Below are 27,211 nucleotides of genomic sequence, written 5' to 3'. Positions count from 1 at the left end.
AGAAGTCTGAACTCCCCTAAGCATAAGGGATGGGAGCTATCAATAATAAGCCCTATCCTTCTGCTGATTCCAGTATGTCCCGAGATGCTCAAATTAGAGCACTAACAAAATATACATTAAAATACATGGCCGGACAAATACTGAAAAGCAAAGTGCAAAATAATGTGCTACCTTCCTTGAAAAGTGGAGTGGGAATAAAAATGTATTAACAAATTTGTATTTACTTATAAATGCATAAAGAAACTATGAGAAGATAAGTTAAAAACAAACAACAGTAGATAATTGAGGGAGGCGAGAAGAAGGAGAGGGAGACTTTCTTCTCTGTATTTTTCTTGCTACATGTTAAATGTCTGTATTATCTAGTTAAAATTCAAATTAAAAATATACCACTGTAAAACACAATTTTTAAAAATCTACCATTAATTTTTCAATATTAAATGTTATCAATAAAAAAGAACTATCCTTAATTCACTGTGTTTAACATGTATCATTTATATGAAAACTGATTTTGCACTTTATATATTTACCTTCTTGGAATTCACTGATTCCTTCATTTTGTGAAGTCCTTATTTACATTTATTTCTCCTTTTCTCTGCCAGCAATACATCATCATTAGCAGTGTCTTTTTGTTGTACAGTAACAGTATATATCTATATCTAGCTGAGGCTGAATACAAATTATTCCTCTTCAGCTGTTTATTTTGTCAATAAAATTCAATGGAAAAGCAAATGTTTTATTTATTAAGAAAGCTAGAAGAATAATATTCTTCTCTTTTCTTCTTCCTTACACAAAAGCAAGCTAAGAATATTTTGCTGTGTTCCAAAAGTTGATTAAGGAAAAAAAATTAAAAATAAACAAGGTGTATTTTCTTCCTTGGGAGCTCACTATTACAATTCTTTGGAAATTATTACATATTTTTCAATAAAAAAAATAACATATTTGGGGGAAAGATAGAATGACACTTTTCCAGTCTGCCAGGAAACAGAGCCCTTCTTCAATTGAAGACCTATCAAAATGTGCAAGCAAATGTCATGGCAACAGAAGCTCTCACCATGGTAACCATCTCTGCTACAGAGGAAAACCACTCTAATTCATCACGTACTTCAAGACAAGACATTAGACTAATTCCAATTTTCATTTTACAATCTATCCATAACATTCAATATACCCGGCAGTAGTAAAGACTTAATAAAAACATTAATATTTCACAAGAAAGCAATATTAAAATCAAAGCTGACTCAATTTACATGCAAATTGATCAATGGGTGAAACACCTTACAGAAAATCAAGATAGTGATGAAAACATAAAAAAACAATTATATCACTATTGCTTGAGAGTAAATACTCTAAACTCAATACAGAAAGAATTCTATGTTTTACTAATCACAATATAGCTGGCAGATAAAACAAGAAAAAGTCTTATTTTAATAAAACAAAGAAAATATTTCAAGTTTTTATTACCACCTCTATTTTGCAATTCATTACATATAATTCTGCTTTTATTTCATAGTGAGGGATTATTAATGGCACAAAAATTCTTATCTAGAAACGTGTCTTCAGATGACAAAAGTAAAATCAAATATGATTTTTAAAAGGTTAGAAATCAATCATTACTACAAATAAAAATTTACTATGCTACATAAATCATTAAAACCGCTTGCAAAAGCTAGTAAACAAACAAGGATTATCAACTTTATAAATTAAACTGAAAGATCTAATAGCTGTCAAGTAAAAGATGTACTACCTATAGCATATTAAAATGCCAAATGGCCAACTTAAAATATTCATTTTTAGTAACAAACCACAAAAGATTAGCAATTCAAAATGTCAATGAAATCGTAAGACTGAAAACCTTATATATAAGGGTCTAATAAAACCTATCTGGTTTATGGTATAGACTAATAACCAGATGGAAAATTCAATCTGAAGATACTTCTTTTTAAAAATGATCACCTCAGTTTGTTCAAAGTTTGAGGTTTAAGCCTTAGAAAGACTAGAGGTTCATATTAAAATAAACAGCCAGTTTCTTCTTCAAAGAAAATACCCATTTTTCTCAAAATATTTAAATATTTTGGCAAGTATAACTTATACTTCAATTTTTTTAAAACACTGTTTATGAATAAAGTAATATAATTAAGTCACCTTGAAATAAAAATATCAGTTACTTTCACATCAACAGCAAAACACAAGGGGAAACAAAAAGGCAGCATGGGATAAAGAAGAGAGTAAGCTGGCTTCAAATCTAGGTTTGGTCTTTAACCTGAAAACAAGGGAAAATCACTAGAGATTAAGGAGGAAGACCACTCTGGATATGGCATGAAGAAAAGACTGGAGGGGGATAAAGTGGAGGCTTCAGGACCAGTTAGGACACCGCTGCAGTGGTCCAGGCAAGAGGCAGTGAATGACAAGTCACACTGGAGTGTGGCAGTGGTAATGGAGAGAAAAGGGAATAATTTAAGAGAGATTTAGGAGATAAAGCAAGACTTGGAGACGGATTAGAGGGATAAAAGAAGGAAAGGCATCAAAGATGACATCTAGATTTCTCACTCAAGTAACTGCATAGAAGCAACTGAGGGATGAAATGTTGGGAAAGGATCATTTTGTACAGTTTGTATGTTGGCTTGTTTGTTTGGGGAGTAGGGATGGAGTTCAGCTTCAAAGTATACTGAGTTTCTGGTGTTTTTGAGAAATTTAAAAGGTGATATCAGGGTAGGCAATTAGATAAACAAATCTGGAGCTTAAATAGAAATCAAAAGTCTGAGTCAGGCTTACAGGAGATAACTCAAGTGTGGAAGAAATTTCAAGGGAGAGAGCAGATCATGGTAAACAATGAAGGTCCAGCATACTGAGCCTTTAGAAACTCTGAACGTCATGGCTAGAAGACGAAAAGCTTGAGTGAGATGGAGAAGAAACGGCATGAAGCCACGTAAGAGAGTATTTTTAAGGAAGTGTGGACAGCGGTATAGACTACCACTAGATAATCCAGTAAGAAAAGGGCTGAAAAATGAACTTGATTTTGCAAGGAAAAAGATCACTGGTGACCTCTCAGAAAAGCAGTTGATACAAATGGTATTTACTTAGATGAAGCCCTTTTTAAAACACAATCTTATCTAGAAGTACAATATATAAAAGAAATAAATCAGGGCTACCTGTGAGATAAACAGAATGCTTACCTAGTAACCTATTCCTGCACATGGCCCCCTGAGGCAGTTCACAGAAACCCAGAACTTTGGAAATTCATGTTTTGAAACCACTGGGCTAGATAATCTTAGAAGTTCTCTTTTCTGCTTCGATTTACTATAATTCTATAAATGCAATTTAATCTACTTTTTTTAAATTGAGGCTTTCATGGTAATTAATGACTGCTGTGTTTTAGTAAATATCAGATACTAGTACATTTCTTTATAAACACAAAGAAATATCCTAAGCTTTATTTTCCTGAATATACCATCCATTAGCTTGACTTGTCCTTTTTCTTATAAAAGTAATAAACTAAATGCAATTCTGGATGTGTTACAAGGTTATGTCTCTGAAAAATAGAACATTAAATCAAAAGGTAAATGAACTTTCTTCTAAGCTGGTGTTTAGGGTTTTGCCCTCAATAGAATCATCACTTTAATATATTATCTTTATCACTGTTCTTCAATATTTTGCCAGGATTCAAAATACTTTCTTCTTCTTCTTTTTTTAGCAGTAGTAATATCTTCTACCTTTTATTCAACTTCAGTTCCCTCACTATAATTACTATAGTGAAGCAGAATTAACTTCTTGCTAAGTTTTAAGTAACTAGCACCAAACAAACGTAGGCCCAGAAGTTTTTACAAAAGTAGATACACCAAGAATCCTCTTCAGTTTTCACCCTTCATTTGCCTTTGGAATATTTCTGTGGTATTAGAGAGTGGGCTGCAGATTAAAAGCCAAGCTTTGCCCACCCCTGACCAGGATCTTCTCTCCACTTCATGCAGCCTCACTCAGATCGCTAAGTTGGTCACTCAAAATAGTCCCTTTCTTCATTTATTTGAACTGTTGGCTCAAGGAAGCCAACAGATGCAAAACCACATTGTGAGAAGTTTGGGGGATTTTCTGATAAATGCTGTCGACTAAACATGTGCATTTATATCCACTTTGATTTGAAACCTCACTAAAATGGGAGTTACAGAAAAGAGATATCAATAGAAAAGGAAAAACAGGAGAGAAGACAACAGCAGAAAACAACACGTCGAAACCTGGAAAGACAAAGTAGATGGAGAAGTTGACAGAGCAGAGAGCAAAGAACACTGAATACTAGGTGCTTGCAGCAACCAACACGAAGGCAGAGGAATTCCTGCTGAGTTCCCCAGAACAGGCTATGTAACATACGAAAACAGATACTGAGAAGGGTGTGAGGGGGTGAAAGGGAGACCTGGTACTGGAAACAGACTGGGGTAAAAGTCTTCACAAGGAGCATTTACACCTCCAGCTTCCCTCCTCCACCCTGGCAAGAGGCAGGAGATGTTTATTCTGTGGAAAAACTGAAGGACAGAAGCTCCAGTCCAGAAGATTCAAGAACCACAGAAGAGGAAAAGTGAACCTTGGAGAGTGAAGTGAAAAGTTTACCTACTGAAGAGCACACCCTCGCCCCTTTATCTTCTCCATGCGGAGAATGCTAACAGCCAGGCAAATGCCACCCAGCAAGACACTGGAGGGTTGGTCTGAAGAATTCCAGGGAAAAGAACTGTGGATTCTAACATTTGCATATCCTCCAAAGTAAAAATAAAGGGTGAAAAAAAATATTTTAACATGACAAAAAATACAGGTTATCTCTGATATACTGTTTTATTTTGTCATAGGGGTCTAACACTCACCCTGCCTGCACTTCATTATTAAAGCTGAGTTCATCCAAGATTTTAGACTTCCCCAGAAGGAAAACTTAGAAATATTGGCAAATTTTACATTTTAAAGTTCTTGGCCTGATTAAGGGTCCTAAACTTCTAATTCAGAACTTGCTTTAAAAAGAAAGCCTAAGGGGTTTCCCTGGTGGCGCAGTGGTTGAGAGTCCACCTGCCGATGCAGGGGACATGGGTTCGTGCCCCAGTCCGGGAGGATCCCACATGCCGCGGAGCGGCTGGGCCCGTGAGCCATGGCCGCTGAGCCTGCGCGTCCGGAGCCTGTGCTCCGCAAAGGGAGAGGCCACAACAGTGAGAGGCCCGTGTACCGCAAAAAGAAAAAAAGAAAAAAAAAAAAAAAGAAAAGAAAAGAAAGCCTAAGGAAGGAAGGTAACTTAAAACCTTACAAGGACCAAAACAGAAATGACACTGGGTATTAGGGTCTATGGCTATTAGTTGGAAATGTCATATCAAGCTAAATAACTGCAGCAGGCTAAAAAATGGCCCCCAAAGATATTCAGGAAACTTTATGCCAAATGGTACACCACATACCATAAATAGACAATGGTATCGCTTACCCTAAATAATAAGTAACATTAAAAATTACACATGATGGGGCCTCCCTGGTGGCGCAAGTGGTTGAGAGTCCGCCTGCCGATGCAGGGGATACGGGTTCGTGCCCCGGTCTGGGAGGATCCCATATGCTGCGGAGCGGCTGGGCCCGTGAGCCATGGCCGCTGGGCCTGCGCGTCCGGAGCCTGTGCTCCGCAACGGGAGGGGCCACAACAGTGAGAGGCCCGCATACCGCAAAAAAAAAAAAAAAAAAAAAAATTACACATGATGGAAATGAACCAATGATACTAAACTCTAGTAGAGAATGTTGCCCTTTGAACAGTGTAAAACTAAGTCCACACTCATTTTGTTAAAAAGGGAAAGATTAGCAAATCTTAGATATTCAAAACTAGAAATAAGTATACTTTATAAACTGAAAGAATGCATAAAAACTGGAATGGGACTAAATTCTCATTGTGTAATGCAATGTCATTTAATGCCCTGTCTCTGGACCACCTAAAATCATGTCTCCTCCCACCATTGGAAGCTACACCTGTCTGTAATCAACTGTCTTCTTACCTCCTTATACAAAAGACCTAGAGCAGGGCTTCCCTGGTGGCGCAGTGGTTGAGAGTCCGCCTGCCGACGCAGAGGACACGGGTTCGTGCCCCGGTCCAGGACAATCCCACATGCCGCGGAGCAGCTGGGCCCGTGAGCCATGGTCGCTGAGCCTGTGCGTCCGGAGCCTGTGCTCCGCAACGGGAGAAGCCACAACAGTGAGAGGCCCGTGTACCGCAAAAAAAAAAACAAACTAAACTGGATTGGAGAACAGTAAAAGACCTAAAAAGAGCTCTACCTTATTAATTGAGAAGACAATTGAACACTGTAAAAGCACTGATTTTCTCCAAATTAATCTAACTTCAAAGCGTTTCCAATTAAACTCCCAACAAGAATTTTTGGGTAACCTGACAAACTGATTGAAACTTTCATGTTAAATAAACCAAATGTCCACAAATACTTAAGAAAATCAATTATGAAGTCATCGTAATAACAAGTGTAGTTACTAGAAGAGGGACAGACTGATAAACCAACTGACTACACTAGACATCACAAGACTCACCTGTCAGGCCATTGCTCTTACATATGCCAAAATCCCATACATGCATGGGTCTGAACCACCATGAGTTTAACAGAATTAAACACTGTAATTCCTGTTATCGTTAGATTTTATTTCTTTCATTCCAGGGAGATTAGACTTAGAAAATACTGGAACTCAAAGATCTAATGTCTATCTTCCTAAAATAGTATTTTCTACTATTTCTGTCCCCAGCCTCTAACTCTCCTCCATCTCCTCCTCCTTCAACCACAAAAGATGTTTCCCTCCACCTGTTTGGCAAGGGGGGGGCTGGGAAGAAGACAGAAGCCAATCACATACCACGTTATACCTAAATTTGCATAATGGCAGAGTTTTACTATACACGTAAAGCATATATAATATAGCGCTTAATACATAATGTTCAAAAATATTACAGCCTCCTTCCCTTTTCTCCAGGTACCCAGTTTGATGTGTCTCTACATAACTTCCCAACTAGCTTGCACCCTAATTTCTAAGGACAGAGTTAGTGAAGGCAAAATGAAGCTTATGACAAGGTGTGGCACATGAAATACAACTCTTTCCTGTAAGAGCAGTGGTTCTCCTACTTGAAAACGCATCAGAGTCACTGGGACAGCCTGAGAAAGCACAAATGGCTGGACTCCGTTCCCAGCAGGTTCTCATCAGTAGGTCTGTGCTGCTGCATGACATTCATAACAACTTTCTGGGTGGTGCTAATGCTACCTTGTCCACAGGCCACATGGTTTTTTTTTAAGAAGATGTTGGGGGTAGGAGTTTATTAATTTATTTATTTATTGTTGCTGTGTTGGGTCTTCATTTCTGTGCGAGGGCTTTCTCTAGTTGTGGCAAGCGGAGGCCACTCTTCATCGCGGTGCGCGGGTCTCTCACTATCGCACCCTCTCTTGTTGCAGAGCACAGGCTCCAGACGCGCACGCTCAGTAGCTGTGGCTCACGGGCCTAGTTGCTCCGTGGCATGTGGGATCCTCCCAGACCAGGGCTCGAACCCGTGTCCCCTGCATTAGCAGGCAGATTCTTAACCACTGTGTCACCAGGGAAGCCCCACAGGCCACATTTTGGAAAAGCACTGCCCCACAGAGCACAGGTTCTCAAGTGAAGGCAAATTTGCCCTTCAGGGGAAATGAGGCAGTGAATGTGTACATTTTTGGTGGTCACAAGCTGGAGGGGTGGGAGGGAGAAGTAATACTGGCACCTGGTAAGTACAGACCAAAGATACTGCGAAACATCCTACCATGCACAGGACAGCTTCCCGCAGCAAAGGATTATGTGGCCCAAAACGTCAGTGATGTGGAGGGAGAGAAACCCTACCATCAGTAAAACATAATTACTCCAAATATATGATTTGACCATTAAGTTGGTGAAAAGTTCTTCAGTGAGTTTCAGAAATCTGACATGGAATAAATATGCAAAGAATTGTGTTTTTCTTCAAATATTGATAACTCTGAATTTTACTCATCCATGGCAAAATGAAGTTTTAAAAATATTAATATTTAAAGATATACTGGGCTACAGAAAGAAATAAGCGTTTATTTGTATAAGGTTATTGGTAGATTTCTAGTAAAGAAACATTCATTGTGCAAGAGTAGTAAGAAAACTAATTATATTAAAAGACTAATAACTTCCTTGAAAAAGAATGATCAGCCATATTTATTTCCTAAGCTAAGTGAAAAGCAAACAACTGTTCATTGTACTATTATATGTATTTAGTATAAACGAAATATTTTATTTTATAATGAAAATTTGTTTTAAGGAAAAGCAGTGATTATAGCAGTAATCAATCCTAAGTAAATATATCTAAGGAAAATGTACTTTATATATACATGCATGGGCGTACACGGATATACATACACACTACACACACACATGCACACAGAGACAAATGTACTTACTCCAGTGGGCTGGAAAATGAGACCATCCATTTCATGGCTGACTTCTTTGGCAAAATTTCCTTCAAGTAGCTATAAAATAAACACACATATTTTTAGAAACACAATAATCACTTTAAAAGTTTTTTAATTTTTTGTAAGCTTTATAAGAACTTAATACATAAGCTTTAAAAATGGAAATACAAAATGGGGGAGAGGGGTGAACCAGAGGGATCTAGGTTAATATATTGTAAGATTATTTTTTAATATATGAAGGTTTCCATTCCATGGCAGGCTAGATATCTCGAACAACAGTTCTAACTACAATAACCAAGATGATGGATAAAATATTTAAAAAATTTTTTTCTTCTTCCAGTTTTATTAAGATATAATTGACAGCACTCTTCTCATACAGATACAAAATAAAAATAAATATATTTTTTTCCTTGTGATGAGAACTCAGGATTTACGCTCTTAACAACTTTCATATATAACATACAGCAGTGTTAATTATATTAGTCATGTTGTATATTACATCCCTAGTACTTAGTTATCTTATGACGGTGGTCAAAGGTACAAACTTCCAGTTATAAAACATATTTTTAAATGCACTATGCTGAGCCAGCATAAAAGGAAGGAAGGCATAGGCCAAAACCGAAACAAAAGTAGAAACTCTGGGAAGTAATAAATAAAGGGAATAAAAATAAACCTACACAAAAAAGGAGAGAGCAGAGAATCTTGCTTGGGGATAGATGGAGCCGGGATGAGATTCTCTGAGAATCTGTAAAAAGAAGCTAGCTCAAACATGGGGATGGCAGCCCCAAAATGCATTATCTGTGTTTTCCCCAAACCTTCAAGCAGAAAAATTTAACCTTTCTTTTTGTCCTACTTTTTGCCTCATTTTTTGTCTTTATTACATTTTTTTCAAGCAAAAAAACTGCATTGCAAGGAATACACAGCATGAAATACAAATAACAAGTTTTTTCAATGCCATATCTACTGAAAAGCAGAGTTATAGGCCCAACGCTCTCTGATTAGTTCTGAACAAGTAGTTTTAAATGCTTCTCTTCCATGGATTTTTATATTATTCTGAAGAACTGAACATATGCACCACTGAGTGAGGACCTACACACTGATTTTCTGCGTCTCAGGGAAGAGAGCAGAAGATACTTTCACAGAGCCAGGTAATAATGTCATGGTACCCAGAGTCTGGCCAACTGCCAAAAAAACATTTAGGATAGTTCCGGGATTCAAATATGTTCCACCAAAATTCTGGATATGCTGTGTGTTATTCAATCACAATCTTTCATCACAATCACATCCTCTATAAAACCACTACACTTAAAGGCAGATTTGCATTCCAAAAGCAACAATCAAAATTTCCAGTATATTGCACATGCCACAAGATCTGTGATTCTCCTCCCAAACTGTGACTTCATCTTCTCTGCCATTTCATTCCTTGAAATCTGTAATTTCTCTAAACTGGGGGCAGTTCAGCAAAGAAAAGTAAGAGCAATCCTAGTTTCTAACTGCTTTAAGACCAATTTGAGTTTGAATAATCTACACTTCCGTAAAGCTGTAATGCTCCTTAGTCAAATTCATGGGGACAGAAATTACAGAGTCTTGGGGAGGAGAGAACAAGGTGTTAGCGTTTGATGGGTACAGAGTCTCAGTTTGGAAAGATGAAAAAGATGTGGAAATAAATGATGGCAATGGTTACACAACAATGTGAATGTACTTAAAGCCACTGAAATGTGTGCTTAAAAATGATTAAATGGTCAATTTTATGCTATGCATATTTTACCACAATTTTTTTTCAACTGTAATGCTCTTGATATTTTCTTTTTTGCTGTGTTTTGTTCTTTCATCTTATTATGACACTAAGAAAGTGGGGAGCTTGCAGACTGGGACTCTTAGAGCCATATTATCCAGAGTTTGGCCAAATAGGTAAAAATTTCAGACCAGATCTGAAACTGATCTCCAATTCATTCATAGGTTTAAATGACCTACCCATATGAGGAGGAAATTCCTGAAGTAAAAGTTCAATATGGATTAAAAGTACTGATTTCTTCTAATGAACTAATGATGGGTAAAGGGTCAAACAAGAAAAAAAATGTATAAAATTGATAATTCTTGTACTTCATCATGTAAGAAAAGGTAACCTACTAAATTCATAGCATAAAATCCTGCTGAGGAATGAAGCAATGAAAACAAAATACCACAATTATCTTTCTAAAAAACACTTTTCAAAGGTTAAACAATTTGTTCTTTTATAGTAGGTACATCATTTATGGCAAGTAAACATAGCTTTTCCATTCTTAGACCATCTTTCTCCCATTCATATACTGGACCATCCTTGTAGATAAAGTATATATAAAGTTAACAGTATAAAGTATAGTGTTGGCAAAACTCTAGATAACATGATGTTACCTGCTGCAGAAATGAAAGTAACTTCCTTTTTTTATTTTCCTCTAAGTTTTTAAGAATCAGAGAATTTAAGGGACTATGAAACTTCTTAGGTCAAAAGAAGAAATACTGCTTGTTTTCACTCGTTTTACTGCTTATTGATTACTCTAGACAATATTTCTTTCTTTACTTAATACATTTACAATACTACCTAGCATATATTAAAGACCTACTATAAAGTGTTGCTGTACTTGGTTCTTAATATATGTACATCATTCAAAACACACAACTCGGGCTTCCCTGGTAGCGCAGTGGTTGAGAGTCAGCCTGCCGATGCAGGGAACGCGGGTTTGTGCCCCGGTCCGGGAGGATCCCACATGCCGCGGGGCGGCTGGGCCCGTGAGCCATGGCCGCTGAGCCTGCGCGTCCGGAGCCTGTGCTGCGCAACGGGAGAGGCCACAACAGTGAGAGGCCCACGTACCGCAAAAAAAAAAAAAAAAAAAAACACAATTCCTCATGAGATGTATAATTTTGAATTTTATATTACTATTCACTTCACCAGAAAAGGAAACTGAGACCATCAGCAATTAAGTGACTAGCTTCAAGTCAGACAGCTAAAAAAGTAAAATCACTCAGAACAGATTTCAATCAGACTTTAATTAAAAATAAGGAAATAGAGGACTTCCCTGGTGGCGCAGTGGTTAAGAATCTGCCTGCCAATGCAGGGGACACAGGTTCCACCCCTGGTCTGGGAAGATCCCACATGCTGCAGAGCAACTAAGCCCGTGCGCCTGAGCCCACGTGCCACAACTACTGAGCTCGTGTGCCACAACTACTGAAGCTCATGAGCCTAGAGCTCGTGCTCCACAACAAGAGAAGCCACGGCAATGAGAAGCCTGTGCACCGCAACGAAGAGTGGCCCCTGCTCGCCAAAACTAGAGAAAGCCTATGTGCAGCAACAAAGACCCAACGCAGCCAGAAAGAAAGAAATAAAATAAATAAATAAATTTATTTGAAAAAAAACAAACAAAAAGGAAATAACCAGAGAAAGTCTCTGACTCTCTGAAACAAATGCCCCAAAGACTTCTGAAACTTCCCACATATATAGGTCCTCCAATCATCATTTAAAAAGTACAGACTTAGGGCTTCACTGGTGGCGCAGTGGTTGAGAGTCCGCCTGCCAAAGTACAGACTTTAAATGTATTGTAGCATGTACTATATGAGTAAGATACATACAAAGGGAGGTAAAATTCTTGGGGTGGAGGGAAGTTTTTTTTTTCAGCGATAAAATCTAAAAATTTTCTTAATTTATATAACAAATATATATAACTCATTTATTCATATTAGAAATCACATATATAAAATAATATGTTAAATTTAAAATATTGCTTTTTTCCAATCATAATTGCTGAAAGAAAATTTATCCAAACTTGTTATGAGCATCTTCTGTATATCAGTGTCTTTATCGTTAGAGCCAAAACTTAAAGTCACTTAACACATTTCCATTATTTTCACTGCTATCTCTGAGTTATAGCATACTTCAAATTATACATGAGACTGTCACTACAGATGTTATCTTAAGCTACAAGTACCGTTTGAATAACATCAGCAAAGTTTTTTCCCCCCTCATCCATTCCTTAGGTCTGTATTCATAATCTTGAAAGTGTTCACCACCTTTAAGGTTATCCTTTTTTTTCTTTTTCTTTCTTTCTTTCCTTCCTTCCTTTCTTTCTTTCTTTATGGCTGTGTTGGGTCTTCATTGTTGCACACAGGCTTTCTCTAGTTGTGGCCACCGGGGGCAACTCTTCGTTGCGGTGCACAGGTTTCTCATTGCGGTGCACGGGTTTCTCACTGCGGTGGCTTCTCTTGTTGTGGAGCACGGGCTCTAGTCACACGGACTCAGTAGTTGTGGCTCGCGGGCTAGTGGCGCACGGGCTTAGTTGCTCCGTGGCATGTGGGATCTTCCCGTACCAGGGATCGAACCCATGTACCCTGCACTGGCAGACGGCTTCTTAACCACTGCGCCACCAGGAAAGTCCCTAAGGTTATCTTTTAAAAGCTTTTTATGGGAAAGTTCCACTTTTACTTACAGTGTAAAACATGTCTAACCTGACAATAAATTTTTTAAAAAGCAGACAATCTATAAAATCATCACTTTTGTTAAGGTTTAGAGGGTTGAGGTCTCCACAAAATCAGGTAAACTGAATCCCAGGCCCTCCAAAGAAAGATGAGACACATGAACCCATTCACCTTTGGAAGAGCATAAGAGGAAAAAATGGCAGCCACAAAAGTGGGTGCAAAGAAAAACTGAAAGTTTGATCAATTCTTAAAAACCAAGTGTGGGTTAGTATAACAGTATAAAATCCCTGGAAGTTCCAAACACAAGAGGACTCCGAACCTACTCACTAGCTCTATTCCCCAGGTTTCTATCAGGATTCACAGGAAAGACCAGGGGTAGGACAAGAAAGATGAGAAAGCCTCATCTTAGTTGCAAATAGACATAAAATCCTTTCCAGACCCTTCCTGATATGAAGTAAAGGCCATCTGAGGATAAAGTCGTCTGCAGCTACACACGGCTCCAGAAACAGCCTTGGTCCAAGGATATTATATTGATAAAAAGGAGAAAAACTTGCTCCTGCCAAAACATCCCACCTATGCAAGGCAAAATTCAGCTGCCAAGAGGGAGAGGTCAGCCCACTGAGGGGAAACCCATCCCTGAGACTCAGGTGCTCAGGGTCTGCTTAACAGCAAGGCTTGAGGAGAAAAATTAACAAAACCCCACAGTCTGCACAAATCAGGCACTGAGTGACAAGAAACAGTCAATTACATATGAGGGAGAATGCAAGAGCACAAAAATAGACCACTATGTGGTATAGGCAAGCAGAGCCCACTGAAAGCTACAAGTGAAGCAGGAACACTGGAGAAAACCCATTTTATACTCCAGTTCTCTCAATAAGCTCAAGTAACAGAAGTCATCTGCTTAAGGAATCTGAAGTCTTCAGAGCACAGAAGATAACTATATAGCAATACAAACCCATGTCAAATACAGATTATTCAACCACTAACCCCACCTCCAGCAAATGAAGCTTATTAAACTTAAAGGAGAGGTATGCCCATTACTAACCACAAAGACATCTACCTCAGTATATATTGTTCATACAGAAAAAAATGCCCAGCATCCAATCAAAAATTACCACACACACACACACAAAACAAGAAAAAAATGACCTACATTCAATAGATTAGGCAGTCAATAGAAAAAAAACATAGGGATGGCCCATATTTTGGAAATATCAAACAAAGATTTTAAAATAACTTTAACATTCTAAAGGAAAAGGTGGAAAACATGCATAAGCAAATGTGGAATTTCACCAAAGAGTTGAAAATAATAAAAAATAAGACAAATGGAAATGCAAGAAATAAAAACATAATATCAAAGAAAAAGAATGCTAATCAATGGGAATGACAATCAATGGGATTATCCACTGACTGGATAGAACAAAGGAAAGAATCACTGAACTTGAAGAAGAAAAGGGTGCAGCACTTTTTCCAACTGAAATACAAAAAGGCAAAAGGGGAGATGTTGGGGTGGCAGGGGTCGGGAGGAACAGAATGAGGAATCAAAGAGCAACGGTAAAGATGTCTTAAAAATACTGGGCCTCCCTGGTGGCGCAGTGGTTAAGAGTCCGCCTGCCGATGCAGGGGATACGGGTTCATGCCCCAGTCTGGGAGGATCCCATATGCCGCGGAGCGGCTGGGCCCGTGAGCCATGGCCGCTGGGCCTGCGCGTCCGGAGCCTGTGCTCCGCAACGGGAGAGGCCACAACAGTGAGAGGCCCGCATACCGCAAAAAGCAAAAAAAAAAAAAAAAAAAAAAAAAAAAATACTTACAACACGTAGACAGAAAACCAGAAAGAATATGGAGGACTGTAACAACAATAAAACAACGTGACCTATTTGACATTTTATAGAACACTGTACCCAACAACAGGAGAAAACACTTTCCTTTTCCAAGTGCATACAACACATTTATAGGTCAAAGTCATACAAAGTATGCTCCCTGACCACAATGAATTAAATTAATAATCAGTAAGAGAAAGATATCTGGAAAATCCTCCAATGTTTAGAAACTTAATAACATACTTCCAAATAACCCATGAATTAAAAGAAAGAAATCAAAAGGATATTTTTAAAGTATTTCATACAATGAAAATACAGTAGATGGATATATGACAGAAGCAGCTAAAGTGTGTCACAGGAAAATCTGTTGTTATACTAAATGACTAATTAGAAAAGAAGAAAGGTCACAAATCAACGATATCAACTTCCACCTTAAGAAACTATGGGCAACCCTAGAGAATTTAGGAATCACAGATACTAGAAGGAGCCACTTTGGCTGAGATTGTACACCCAATGAAGAAGACCACTCCCACTAAGACCAAGACCCAGACATAGTTGAAGAAGGAACATCTATGGCTCACAAATGGTGGAGGAGTTGATGAAATGTCTTGATGAGGTATCTCACCAGTTTTTAAAGATGTAAGCTGTGGTTAGAAAGCAGTATGTCTGAATTTAAAATATTAAAGTAGGAGTAATAGCCAAGGATAAGTTGCCAAAGTGAAAGTGACTAAATCAGAAGAAAGTCACGAATGAAACTTTCCAAGAAATGGAGAAGCCAGGGTTACAAGTAGAGCAAACCAAACACTGAAAAGTGGAGTTCAGCAAGGATGATGACCAGTCTTTGAGAAAAGAGTTAAGGTCAGGCACAGCTTCTAGGGAAGGAGGAAGAGTTATCAAAAAGTCAAAAAGAGGCTGAATATACTTAGTTAAAATAGCATGGCTTGAAAGGTTAGGTTTTATTTTAATAACTTAAACATCAGATGATTTTAAAACTCACTTTGGTATCCTTTTTGCCTCTGATATTATGTTCCAAGATAAAATGTCCTATACTCTTAAGCTAGTCTGTTTTTTTCCTCTTCTATCAATATATTTTAAGTAAATTTATGAGTTACACTTGTATTCTTACATAAGAAGTGCTGTTTGTCTTAATTTGTTGGATGACAACATCTCAATAAAAATAAAATTTCATCCAGCGTTCATGAGGAAGGTATTTCCTGACTGCCTACCAGTGCCAGAAACCCAGTTGGCATTAGGGATACTGGGGATCCAACCTAGGCCAATATGCCTAAATAATACCTTAATTTTAATTTAACAGTAAAACTATCAAAGGCAATGATGTAATTAGCCATTTCTCCCTGTCAGTTTTTCTTCAGAAACACAGTTCTACTTAAATTACCAAAGATGTTTTTAAAACACTTCTAGCAAAAAATTTTTTAAGATATCTTATTTTAAAAATATTTAATTACAAAACCTTGGAGAAGCTTTAAGGTGGAGTATGTGGTGAACTATCCTAAAGATCCTAGGATGCCTATGGCCATACCACCCTCAATGTGCCCAATCTCAGGTAAAGATCCTAGGGTACACTGTTTCAGAACTACAATTTTCTTGATTATTTTCCACCAGATAAAATTAGAAGATAATTAGATAAAAGGTAATATAGTAGACATAATATATCAAATAGTTATTAATAAAGCATGATAGTATTTCATAAACTTTTACTTATAAGATTTAAATTTGCTTACCTATGAATATAATCTCATTAGCTGAATACCCTGCAGAAGGCATGTAATTTTCCATTAACCAAAGACTGGAGGAACTGACAAAGGTTATAACCAGGTGACTGACTTTGAATTGATATTTTATATGTCTATGAATCAGGAAGTAATTGGAAACCAAATCATTACAAATGCATAAGCAGAGAAAGATAATGCAAAACGACTTGAAATTAGAAACATAAGAAACAAAAGAGAAACTGTAAAGTTACAAAGCATAGAAAGGAACCTTTTAGAAATAAGCAAAATGATAGCTTAAGACTACAATGAAGAAGGAAATGAATCTGCAACATAATTGAGAATGCAAATTGGCAACATCAACTCATCATAGTATAGAAAAATAATATTCTTTTCTAAAACAAGAAAAGAATAAACTATCTCCACCTTTCTGTTCTGTACTATTCTACTCACATCAGATATTTTCTGAGCAGATGTTCCCCACATAGCCTCAGCTAAGTGCCTGAGAATACTCAATACAGTAGTTTCTACCTGCTGACTTTTTTTAATGTGTTTTCATAGTTCTCCTAAAGTTCAAGGTTTAGTTTTACCAATCCCCCCAAAATGGAAACTTCCGCCCACCTGGATATTACTGTTTATTCTTTTCCATTCCCAAAGTATAAGCTCTAGTTAAAGATTATCCAGTGCTTCTGTACCCTAAATACTCCTCTCATCAGCACAAAATCACACTATAAAACTCACCTTTCTTGCTCACCAAAAAGCCGATAACATTCTCTTCTTTTAAGAACAATGATTTGATTTCTATTTTTTACCAATGATGCCTACAGGACAATATAATTAAAGTTAGCTAATCAAAATATAAATAGCTTCTGGAACACTATCATTGGCTCTTTCATTAACCTGTATTATTGCAATTACAATTAAGCATAATAATTCTAGTGAATCCCACTTGATAAATCAGAAAATCTAAAAGCAAAATTCCTCTAGGAAATACAGTTCCTTTATTTTTTTGGTGGTTTTTAGTCTTATTTCTACCAAAACTCCCTCACAATTTCAGAAAGTAGAAATCAACTCACCCTCATGGAACAATCAAAGTTCTTTTTGCCAGATTTCCAGTTTTTCTTTTTAATCTCATAATTGAGGCATCATTCATTCACTCAACAAACATTTGTTTAGTGCCAATAGCTGACAGCCACTCTATCAAGTATTTGAGATTTAATAGAGATCAATCAGTTTCTATCCTGGAAGGGCTAGTGTCCGATGTAGTGTGGAGGTCCCAAACTCAAATGCCTATAGGTACCAGGCCATGAACCTGAACTGGACTGGTTATAAGATAACGGGGACAAGTAAAAACTATGACAAACTGGAGAGCACATCTTCATCTACAAACAAACTCAGTATTTTTTAAGTTTTACATGAGCTTAATCTTTCTGGGGCCTACCAGTTTATGACTTCTGGTTAATATGGACCTAAACACACATAAAATAGTCATTTCACATAGTAAGTGCTTTTAATACAGATGTTTAAAGACTTCTGAGAGAACAGAAAAGTAATTATCATTTCATCTATCATCCACGGCTTTATTCAAATGTTTATTGAGTACTAATTATCCACTGGGGGCGGGGGGGGGGGCCGGGGGGAGATAAGAAGAAGAGAAGGAGCAGCAGAAGAGGTTAACACATATAATACCATATGCCAGACACTGCTCTAAGCATTTTACATATACAGTTGGCTCTCTGTAGCTGCAGATGTGGAACCCCAAACACGGAGGGCCAATTTTATTACATTATTTTATATAAGGAACTTAAGCATCCAGGATTTTGGCATTACAGGGGTCCTGGAACCAGTCCCCTGCAGATACCAAGCAATAACTGTATTAACTCATTTTAGCTTCAAAACAATCTTATGAAGTTAGGGACCATTATTATCCCCATTTTAAAGGTGAATGAAGCTTAGAACCTGCCCAAGGTCACAAAGCAAGGAAGCAAAATCCAAAATCGTTCTGGCTCCAGAGTCCATGTTCTTGATGGCTTTTCTAAACTAGGTTGTCACATTCCCAGAAATCGCCTAGTCTCTCGTCTAGGTTATATACTCCATCAACATACCTCATGGCACCCAGCGCTCCCCTCCATCACAGGATCTTCCTGTTTAATTGTCTAACCTGGTAGTCAGGAATCACATCTTATTATCATTGTATCTTCAGTATCTATTACAGCAATTCGGTGCAGAGTAAGCTCTCACTTCAACAAACACATGCTACATAAAAATAAAGTGAATAGCACAGTGAGAGGACTGATAAAAAAACAAATCAGTGAGTATAGGTCAGGCCGAAAATACATGGAATGTATTATCCCAAGAAGCTGTATAAAATGAAAGCATAAAAAATTTTAAGAGATGTTTAAAGGCTGTTGATCTAATGCATACACACATTATTAAAGGGGTTAGATTGTTTTAAAAGCTAAAATCATCATTCATGGTTAATAATTGCCTCACAAACCATCCCTTACTACCTCCATGATCTCCAGTGGGAAGAACAGTAACGCGGTCCTAACTGGTCTTCGTGATTGTAGGTTAACTCCTTCTCTCCTAGAAACTTCTTCTACTCACTGCTGCTAGAACTGACTTTCTAAAACAATTTGTTGTACCACCGTGACGTGTAAAAATCTTTGAATGCTCCTCACTGCCTGCAGTCCAAGTTTCCTTAGCCTGGTTTTTAAAGTTCTTTTTTTTTTTTTTTTCAGGGCAACCTCTCCTAAACGTTTTCCAGAATGTTTACCCAGATTGCAGCTGCTATGAAGTATAGATGAGTATTTCCTTCATGGGTAGAAAAGCATGACCTACTAATTTTGGAAGAATATTAAGCACTTTTAGAAGCAATACAAGAATAGAATGGATACTTAGCCATAAACACGTAAGTTATGCAATAAAAATAAAACCAAACTAAATAAATGGCTGTCTGAATGTCACAAGGGACAAAAATAAGAGATAAAGAAACCAAAGAAGAGATTAAATATTTGCAATGTGAGCATAAAGGAAAATCAAATTTGCTTGTAAAATACAATTAAAAACTTTCAAACAAAGAGCAGTATGGTAAATTGCAGAACAATGGATCTCATTCAAAAACACATCCTCTGTTTGAACAGGTGTGTACTGAAGAGTTAACTTTACCCAAAGAGAGGTCTGGCCTTTGCCCTCCACTACTGGGAGGTGATATCTTGACCTTTGGAATGCCCTACCTGACAAGAGTATCTTTGCCTGCCTGGAGGTTTTGCCACCAGAAAGTCTAACAATATGATTTATGATGGGGGCTTTGAAACACACCACGTCAGTTCTAACCTCCAGAGCAACTGGAGATTAAATGTATTAGCCCGAAACTCTGGGAGGGACTGAACACTCACTAAAGGTCAGGCCATGCTGGTAGTGAGTCACTGATCTGCAATATAAACTCTGGACACCAAAGGCTTGGGTGAGGTTCCCCGTTGGCAATACTCTGAGCAGTGCCACACATCTTAGCCAGGAGTGGGTAACGCCATCTATGAATCCCTGAAGAGAATCTGGGCCACTCCCAGATTCTGCACTACTAGGCTTAGGCTCTTCCCTTGGCTGGATTTAATTTATACCCTTCTGTTACAGTAAAACTTACCAGACTCTTCCTTTGGCTGATTTTAATTTGTATCCTTTCATTACAGTAAAACTGTAATCATAATAGTGCTTTTCTGAGTTCTAAGGCCTTCTAATAAATTATCAAAACTGTGGGAGTCCCTGAGGGACCCCAGAATTTGTAACCAGCAGATCTGAAGTGAAGGTGGCCCTGGAGACCCCCAAACTTGCAGTCAGTGTCTAAGTAAGGGCAGTCTTGTGGGGACTATGCAGTTTGCCTGAACTCATTACAGTAAGTTTTTGTCACTGTATTTCTCTAGTTGATACAATTAAAACTGTCCTCAAAGTCATACCCCTCAGAAGGAAAGCATCTGATTTCCCCCATTGGGCATTACTGCCAAGAGGCTATTCAGGAAGGGGCAGACTGCAGAAAGATGCTGTAGTCGCCCTGTCGGCTAATGGGTAAAGTGACCCAGTTAGCCACCACACAGGAGAACTTCAATAGACACTGAATATCTCTGGACGAGGACAACCCATACTGGGATACCAAATGTCATTTATCTAATAAAGTACCAGAAAAATGGAATGAGACTTTAAGAAATAAACTAAGTTATGAATGGATAAAGAAGATGTGGCACATATATACAATGGAATATTACTCAGCCATAAAAAGAAACGAAATTGAGCTATTTGTAGTGAGGTGGATGGACCTAGAGACTGTCATACAGAGTGAAGAAAGTCAGAAAGAGAAAAACAAATACCGTATGCTAACACATATATATGGAATCTAAAAAACAACCAAAATGGTTCTGAAGAACCTAGGGGCAGGACAGGAATAAAGACGCAGATGTAGAGAATGGACTTGAGGACACGGGGAGAGGGAAGGGTAAGCTGGGACGAAGTGAGAGAGTGGCATGGACATATATATGCTACCAAATGTAAAACAGATAGCTAGTGGGAAGCAGCTGCATAGCACAGGGAGCTCAGCTCAGTGCTTTGTGACCACCTAGAGGGGTGGGATAGGGAGGGTGGGAGGGAGACGCAAGAGGGAAGAGATATGGGGATGGGGATATATGTATATGTACAGCTGATTCACTTTGTTATAAAGCAGAAACTAACACACCATTGTAAAGCAATTATACTCCAATAAAGATGTTAAAAAAAAAAGAAATAAACTTTGTTTTCCACAATATAAAGAGCATGTAACATTTCCCTTATTCTTTATATCAATTTTAAGACAGCACAGAAAGTTCAAAATCATTTAAAAATATGACCTAAGATTTATATCTAGACTACTGCATGAAATACTTCAAATCACAATATTATGAATCAACTATAGTTCAATTAAAAAAATATGTCAGGAACAAAATAGCAAAATATGTTATACCTCTGTTACAGTGGTTTTATTTCCTATACTTACTGTTACTCATTCATCAACAATTTAGTGCAGCAAAGAAATTACACGATTCAATAGAATTTTATATGTCACCTTTAAAGAACACTTGCTTTCATTAATTATATTGTCATTACCTTCCTATGTCCAACTTAAAGTTCGTACTAGTTCTCTTCTACGCATCTACCTATATATTCTCTCCCAGAAAGGCCTCATCCTACTTCAGCCTAGTGAGTCATGCTCTTCTTCTCACAGGGTGCACACGTGTATATAGTGTATGCAGACATAAATGTGCACTCAGTTCCTAGGCTAAGATCAGGAATTCTAAGGACGTGCAATAAGAAAGGCAAAGGATACAACTAGAGAAAGAAAGGAAAATCCTTGTGAATGAGGAAAAGGAATGAACTAGTGGAAGAAGCCCATAGCTTATGATGGGGTATTTGACACATAATGATAGGTTTCAGATGTAAGACTAAGCAAAGTAGATTTTATGTATTGGAAAAGCAATGCACTTAAACTAAAAATATCGCCATCCTAGATTTATTACTCTTGTTCTTAAGTACATAAAGCTGAGTCATTCAATATTCTACTTGAAAATAACATTCAAAAATCTCTTTGGGAACCTCCTAGAATCAGTAATAAAATCTATTCTAATTATATCTTGATAAAACACTGATTTACAATACACCAAGATTTAGAAAAGGTGACCCAGGAATGTGGGTATTTAAAACTTTATTTTTTTTCCTAGATGAAATCAGTCTAAAAGATGGGTGGGGGGAACCCCACAGGTCAAGTTGGGGGAGACTCTCTCATTATTTCCAAACAAGTATACAGAGGTTGTGTACTCTACAGCATAAAGAAGTCTGGTCTAATATGCCTTAAAGGAATCCTAAACATATTATATAAGGCTTTCACTTAAATTCCTATCTTCTCAAACAGCAAAAAGTAACATCCAGGAATTCTGAACCTTCTCGTGCCATACATCTGGATTTAGCAGAGTTAGTTATCTCAGCTCACACAGCTATGACTAAAAGCTACTATCAATACATTCTCAGTTCTTTTACAGCTTGGTTTTTCTGGTCATTCCATCAAAATTAAGGGGTAGACATTTTTTTTTTCCTCCAGTTCCTCAAAACAACAACAACAACAACAACACTCTTAGGCTTATTTCTGAACATAAGCAATAACTAACTCATCCTATCTCCATCCTCCTTCACCATCCAAGTCTATCTCCCCCACCTGTGCTCCCACAGCCTATAGTTTTAAAACATTCTGTCTGTACAGAAGTAAGATGATTCGACATTTAACAGTTTAACTTCCTCTATTAAAATGTAATCTCTGTGAGGTTAAGTATCACACCTAATTGTTCCTGTATTTTTTTTTTTTTCTTTTTGCGGTATGTGGGCCTCTCACTGTTGTGGCCTCTCCCGTTGCGGAGCACAGGCTCCGGATGCGCAGGCCCAGCGGCCATGGCTCACGGGCCCAGCCGCTCCGCGGCATATGGGATCCTCCCAGACCGGGGCACGAACCCGTATCCCCTGCATCGGCAGGCGGACTCTCAACCACTGCGCCACCAGGGAGGCCCTGTTCCTGTATTTTAAGCACCTAAAACATAGTCAAATATACTATCATTAAAAAAGTCAATAGATTAAGAAAATAAGCTCAAAGTGTCAGGTTAACCAGAAGCATAACCTAACTTTATTTCATCCATGTGGAAACAAATCCACTCATCCTAAAGATTAGTGCACATTTATTGATAAAATAAGGCTATGAAATTAGCAACCAATTCATTATGTGTATGGTAACACAGTTTAAAACTGTTTGCCATTTTGCTGCAAAAAACTTAATCCCCCAGGGACTCCCACAGGTTTGATAATTTACTAGAAGGCCTTAGAACTCAGAAAAGCACTATATTTATGACTTAATTTTGGTAAATACATACTGAGAATAACTTTAATAAAATTAAGTTGGTCTCTCCTAAAACCAGTAATAAATATAATTTTGCAAAGTTTAATCATTCTTTTTTAAAGAGAATACTACTTAGATCTCCAAAACCATTTATGTGACCAGACATTTTCTTTCCTTTTCAGGTTCACAGTAAATAGAAGAAAAGTAGACTTCAGTTAAACTTGTTTGTTGATGGGTAAAATTACATCCACAATAAAGAGTTCAAAAAAGATACTGATACTATTCCTTTAATGTCTTCAACGTATTTTCTTTTGGTTTATAATTCAACAAACATGGCAAATTACCGTAAGATTTTAATTCAGAAATATATAGCTTTTATTATAACACCTGTAAACTAGAGCAAATATTTAATATTTAGAGTACTGTTCTTCCTTACCTTAAGTATCCCCCAAAAGTATACTTTTATAAACTTTTAGAAGAAAAAGGGGGTAATACGAATCAGGGGTCCCCACCCCTGCGGACCGAGCCGCACAGCGGAGGTGAGCGGTGGGCAAGCTAGAAGCTTCATCAGCCGCTCCCCATTGCTCCCCGTCGCCCACATTACTGCCTGAGCCATCCCCCACCCCCTCCACCGCCCCACCCCGTGTCTGTGGAAAAACTGTCTTCCAGAAACCGGTCCTTGGTGCCAAAAAGGTTGGGGACCACTGATATAAATCACCTTTTTTTTTCTAAAATGACTTCTTAGCATTTCAAATGAACTACAGAAAAGAAAAGGACGTTAAGAGGAAGGTTTGAAGTAGGAAGAGTCTATTACACTAACAGATACAGTAACAGAGAAGGCCAGGTGGGGCTCACGGATTAAAGAGCCCCAAGAAGAAAGAATGAAAGGGGCAGCTTCTAAAAGGGGTGCTTCAAGAGCTCATGCAACTAGTATACACAGGCCTCCACATAATCCCCATCCCGATGGTAGACTCTCATAGCAATTTACAGCTATTTCCAAGACTTCACTTTCTGCTTTTGTATAAAGAGTCCTAATCCTCTGGTCATATCCACCAGCTACTCTAACTTTAACCCTAATTTTTCAATGCTTTCTATCAAACTCACAACAAGGACTTTAGCACTTGGGTCATGGTCTTCTTCTTCGTGTGTGCCGCCATCCTGCAGGTCCACTTATATGTGGATATTTTTCAATAAATATGTACTACAGTACTATATGACCCGTGGGTGGTTGAATCCAAGGATGTGGAACAGGGGACCAACTATAAAGTTATACTGGAGTCAGAGCCCCTAACCCCTGTGTAATTCAAGGGTCAACCATATTCTATACTGGTCTTCTATAGTAAGAGTACACTATTGCTTCCCAGAAAACACTGGCTACACAACATTGCTCTGATTATGACCATTGTTCTTAAATGTTTCTTCTGCACATCATACTTATGATAGCCACATTCCATGTGTTCATATAAACTTCATTTAAATATCCCACTAACCTCCACACATGCTCAACAAAGTAAGCAAGACTGATGCCACACACTGGTGGAAAACAAAGTAAAAAACAAATAGATGCTCTGATCTCAGCCTAATCTATTCAAACACCTGGTTTATTTGAACCAATTTTATGAGCTAGCACGGAGAAAATATGGAGTCCCTCTCTCTACCAGGAAAGATATACTTGCCTTTTTCACATCTCTGAAAACAGGACATATCTTACAATTGATGATATAGCATATTTTAATTGGCAGAGGTCTCTCAAATCCAGTGGTACATAAAATAAGGGAATGGTCTTATAATTAATAGCATCTTATTTGGTAAAACAAGGTACAGAAAACATGGTTCTGGTCCTCTGATAACCTTATGAAACTTCATTACTTAATGCTGCAGAACAAGATATAGCCGGTCCCCAACTTACGATCGTTCTACTTACTTTTCAACTTGATGATGGTCTGAAAGCGATACACATTCACTAGAAACTGTACTTCGAATTTTGAATTCTGAGCTTTTCCCCTTTTCCCAGGTTAGCAAAATCGGGTACAATACTCTCTGGTGATGCTGGCAGTGGCAGCTAGCCACAGCTCTCAGTCAGCCAAGTCATCATGAGGGTAAACAACTTATACACATAGAACTCTTACGTACCCACACAACCATTCTGTTTTTCACTTTTGAAACAGTACTCAATAAATTACATAAGCTATTCAACACTTGATTACAAAATAGGCTTTGTGTTGTATGATTCTGTCCAGTTGCAAGCTAATGTAAATGTTCTGAGCACATTTAACGTTGGCTAAGCTAAGCTATGATGCCGTAACCCTGTCACAAGTTAAGGAAGATATCCATGCACCAGAATCACACCTATGATTTACAATTTGTTCTCATGTATTTGTCTTCAGAATCTTAAGCCTTATTAGCAAGAATGCTGGAACTGAGGAGTTTAAGGCTTCTCTAAAGTGACTTCTGAAAGTATCTGTAAAACCACCCCCAATTAATTAGATTGACAGGATTAGGCCACATATTAGGATTAATCTGTGACCCTACAATCCAATCAAGTTCTTTGGTGCTTCACTTGCACCCTGTGAGGTCCTCATCACAGACTAAATTTCTATGACTAAACATTATACAGTATATAGTCAAATATAGTTACTGCTGCCATAAGTAGAAAAGCACATAAAATAAGGAGCCCCAAGGCCATTTTCCTAGAAATTTTATAAATTATTTTAAAATTTTATTGCAATCCTTCAACAATGACACGTTTTTTTATATTTTACTTTTGGTAAGACTGGCTCTATTTGGGGTATAAAAATGACTAGATGTGTGTTCGATAACCAAGAAACACAATCTAACTAAAAAATGTATGTCTCTGGTTTTCCTAATCCACTCAAAAGATTACATTTTTACAACCATGTCTCCAAGTCCATTCTCATTTATAATCATCTTTTCGGTTCTTGAGGGAGAACTGAAACACAAATTGCAGGTTTCAAGAAAGTCTGAAATTGCTAATTATCTACTCTTCAAGCAATGTGATGAGGGCGGTGAATTTTTTTTTTTTAGAAAAAAAAGAAGTCCTGCTATAAAAGTTACTTGTGCTGGAACTAAGTACCCTCCATCATTTCAACAATGATCAATAGAAGGCTCACTTAATTTTCTATGCAACTAGAAAGGGCAAAGGTTATTATCTAACTTCAATCTTTCATTTTAAAATTCTAATAAAACTACTAGGTCAGACATTAATACCAAAATATTGGCTCACATTGATAAGAGTTATACACTTAAAAAAAAAACAGTGTTCAGCTGAAACTGAAGACACTTGTATGATAAGTCAATCCTGTGCCTTTGTTAACCTGTAGTAAATTCACAACCACAGTTGGTTACAATAATTAATCTATCACATTTTTTTAGAAAAGAAACTGCCTCCTAATCACTTTAGAGGCCAATAATTATTTTTTCTTCTGAATCTACTAATACCTATCTCCTGGATGTTAACTGTAAAAAAATTTTTAAGCTCTTATACTGAGCAAACATATAGAAATTTCCCCATATAACAATTGTGAGTCCATAGAAATGTTTAAAATATATTTGGCACCAGATATAATGATTTCTTCACATTTCAGTGAACAAGATTTACTACCCCAAAAGAAGTTTCCTGGGACAATAAATCTTGAGGCTCACTATACCAAAGAAATGAAGAATTCTCTTTATTATGCATTACGGTGATTTTCTTAAATTCTCCTCTGAAATGGTAAATGAAAGAGATTGAAAGGATCCATCAGGCCATATTCAATTTCAATGATGAATGACATATTAATAGACTAGATAATACAAAAATAAACACCAGAAATATGAGAATATATAAAGTTAGCCTCATTT

General features: G+C 37.5%; 1 protein-coding gene across 2 annotated transcripts in view; it reads right to left on the bottom strand.

The window, feature by feature from the left end:
• The window catches only part of RNGTT (RNA guanylyltransferase and 5'-phosphatase), a 235,576-nt gene that overhangs the window by 103,691 nt on the left and 104,674 nt on the right, over positions 1–27,211 (bottom strand). For both annotated transcript variants that reach the window (XM_060115193.1, XM_060115192.1), the window contains exon 12: positions 8,439–8,507. In XM_060115193.1, the coding sequence (XP_059971176.1) occupies positions 8,439–8,507 (69 nt within the window). The remainder of the gene's footprint in view (positions 1–8,438; positions 8,508–27,211) is intronic.

The sequence above is a fragment of the Mesoplodon densirostris genome, chromosome 12 (assembly GCF_025265405.1).
Source record: "Mesoplodon densirostris isolate mMesDen1 chromosome 12, mMesDen1 primary haplotype, whole genome shotgun sequence".
Taxonomy (NCBI): Eukaryota; Metazoa; Chordata; class Mammalia; order Artiodactyla; family Ziphiidae; genus Mesoplodon; species Mesoplodon densirostris.
This window is presented reverse-complemented; position numbering and strand designations above follow the sequence as displayed.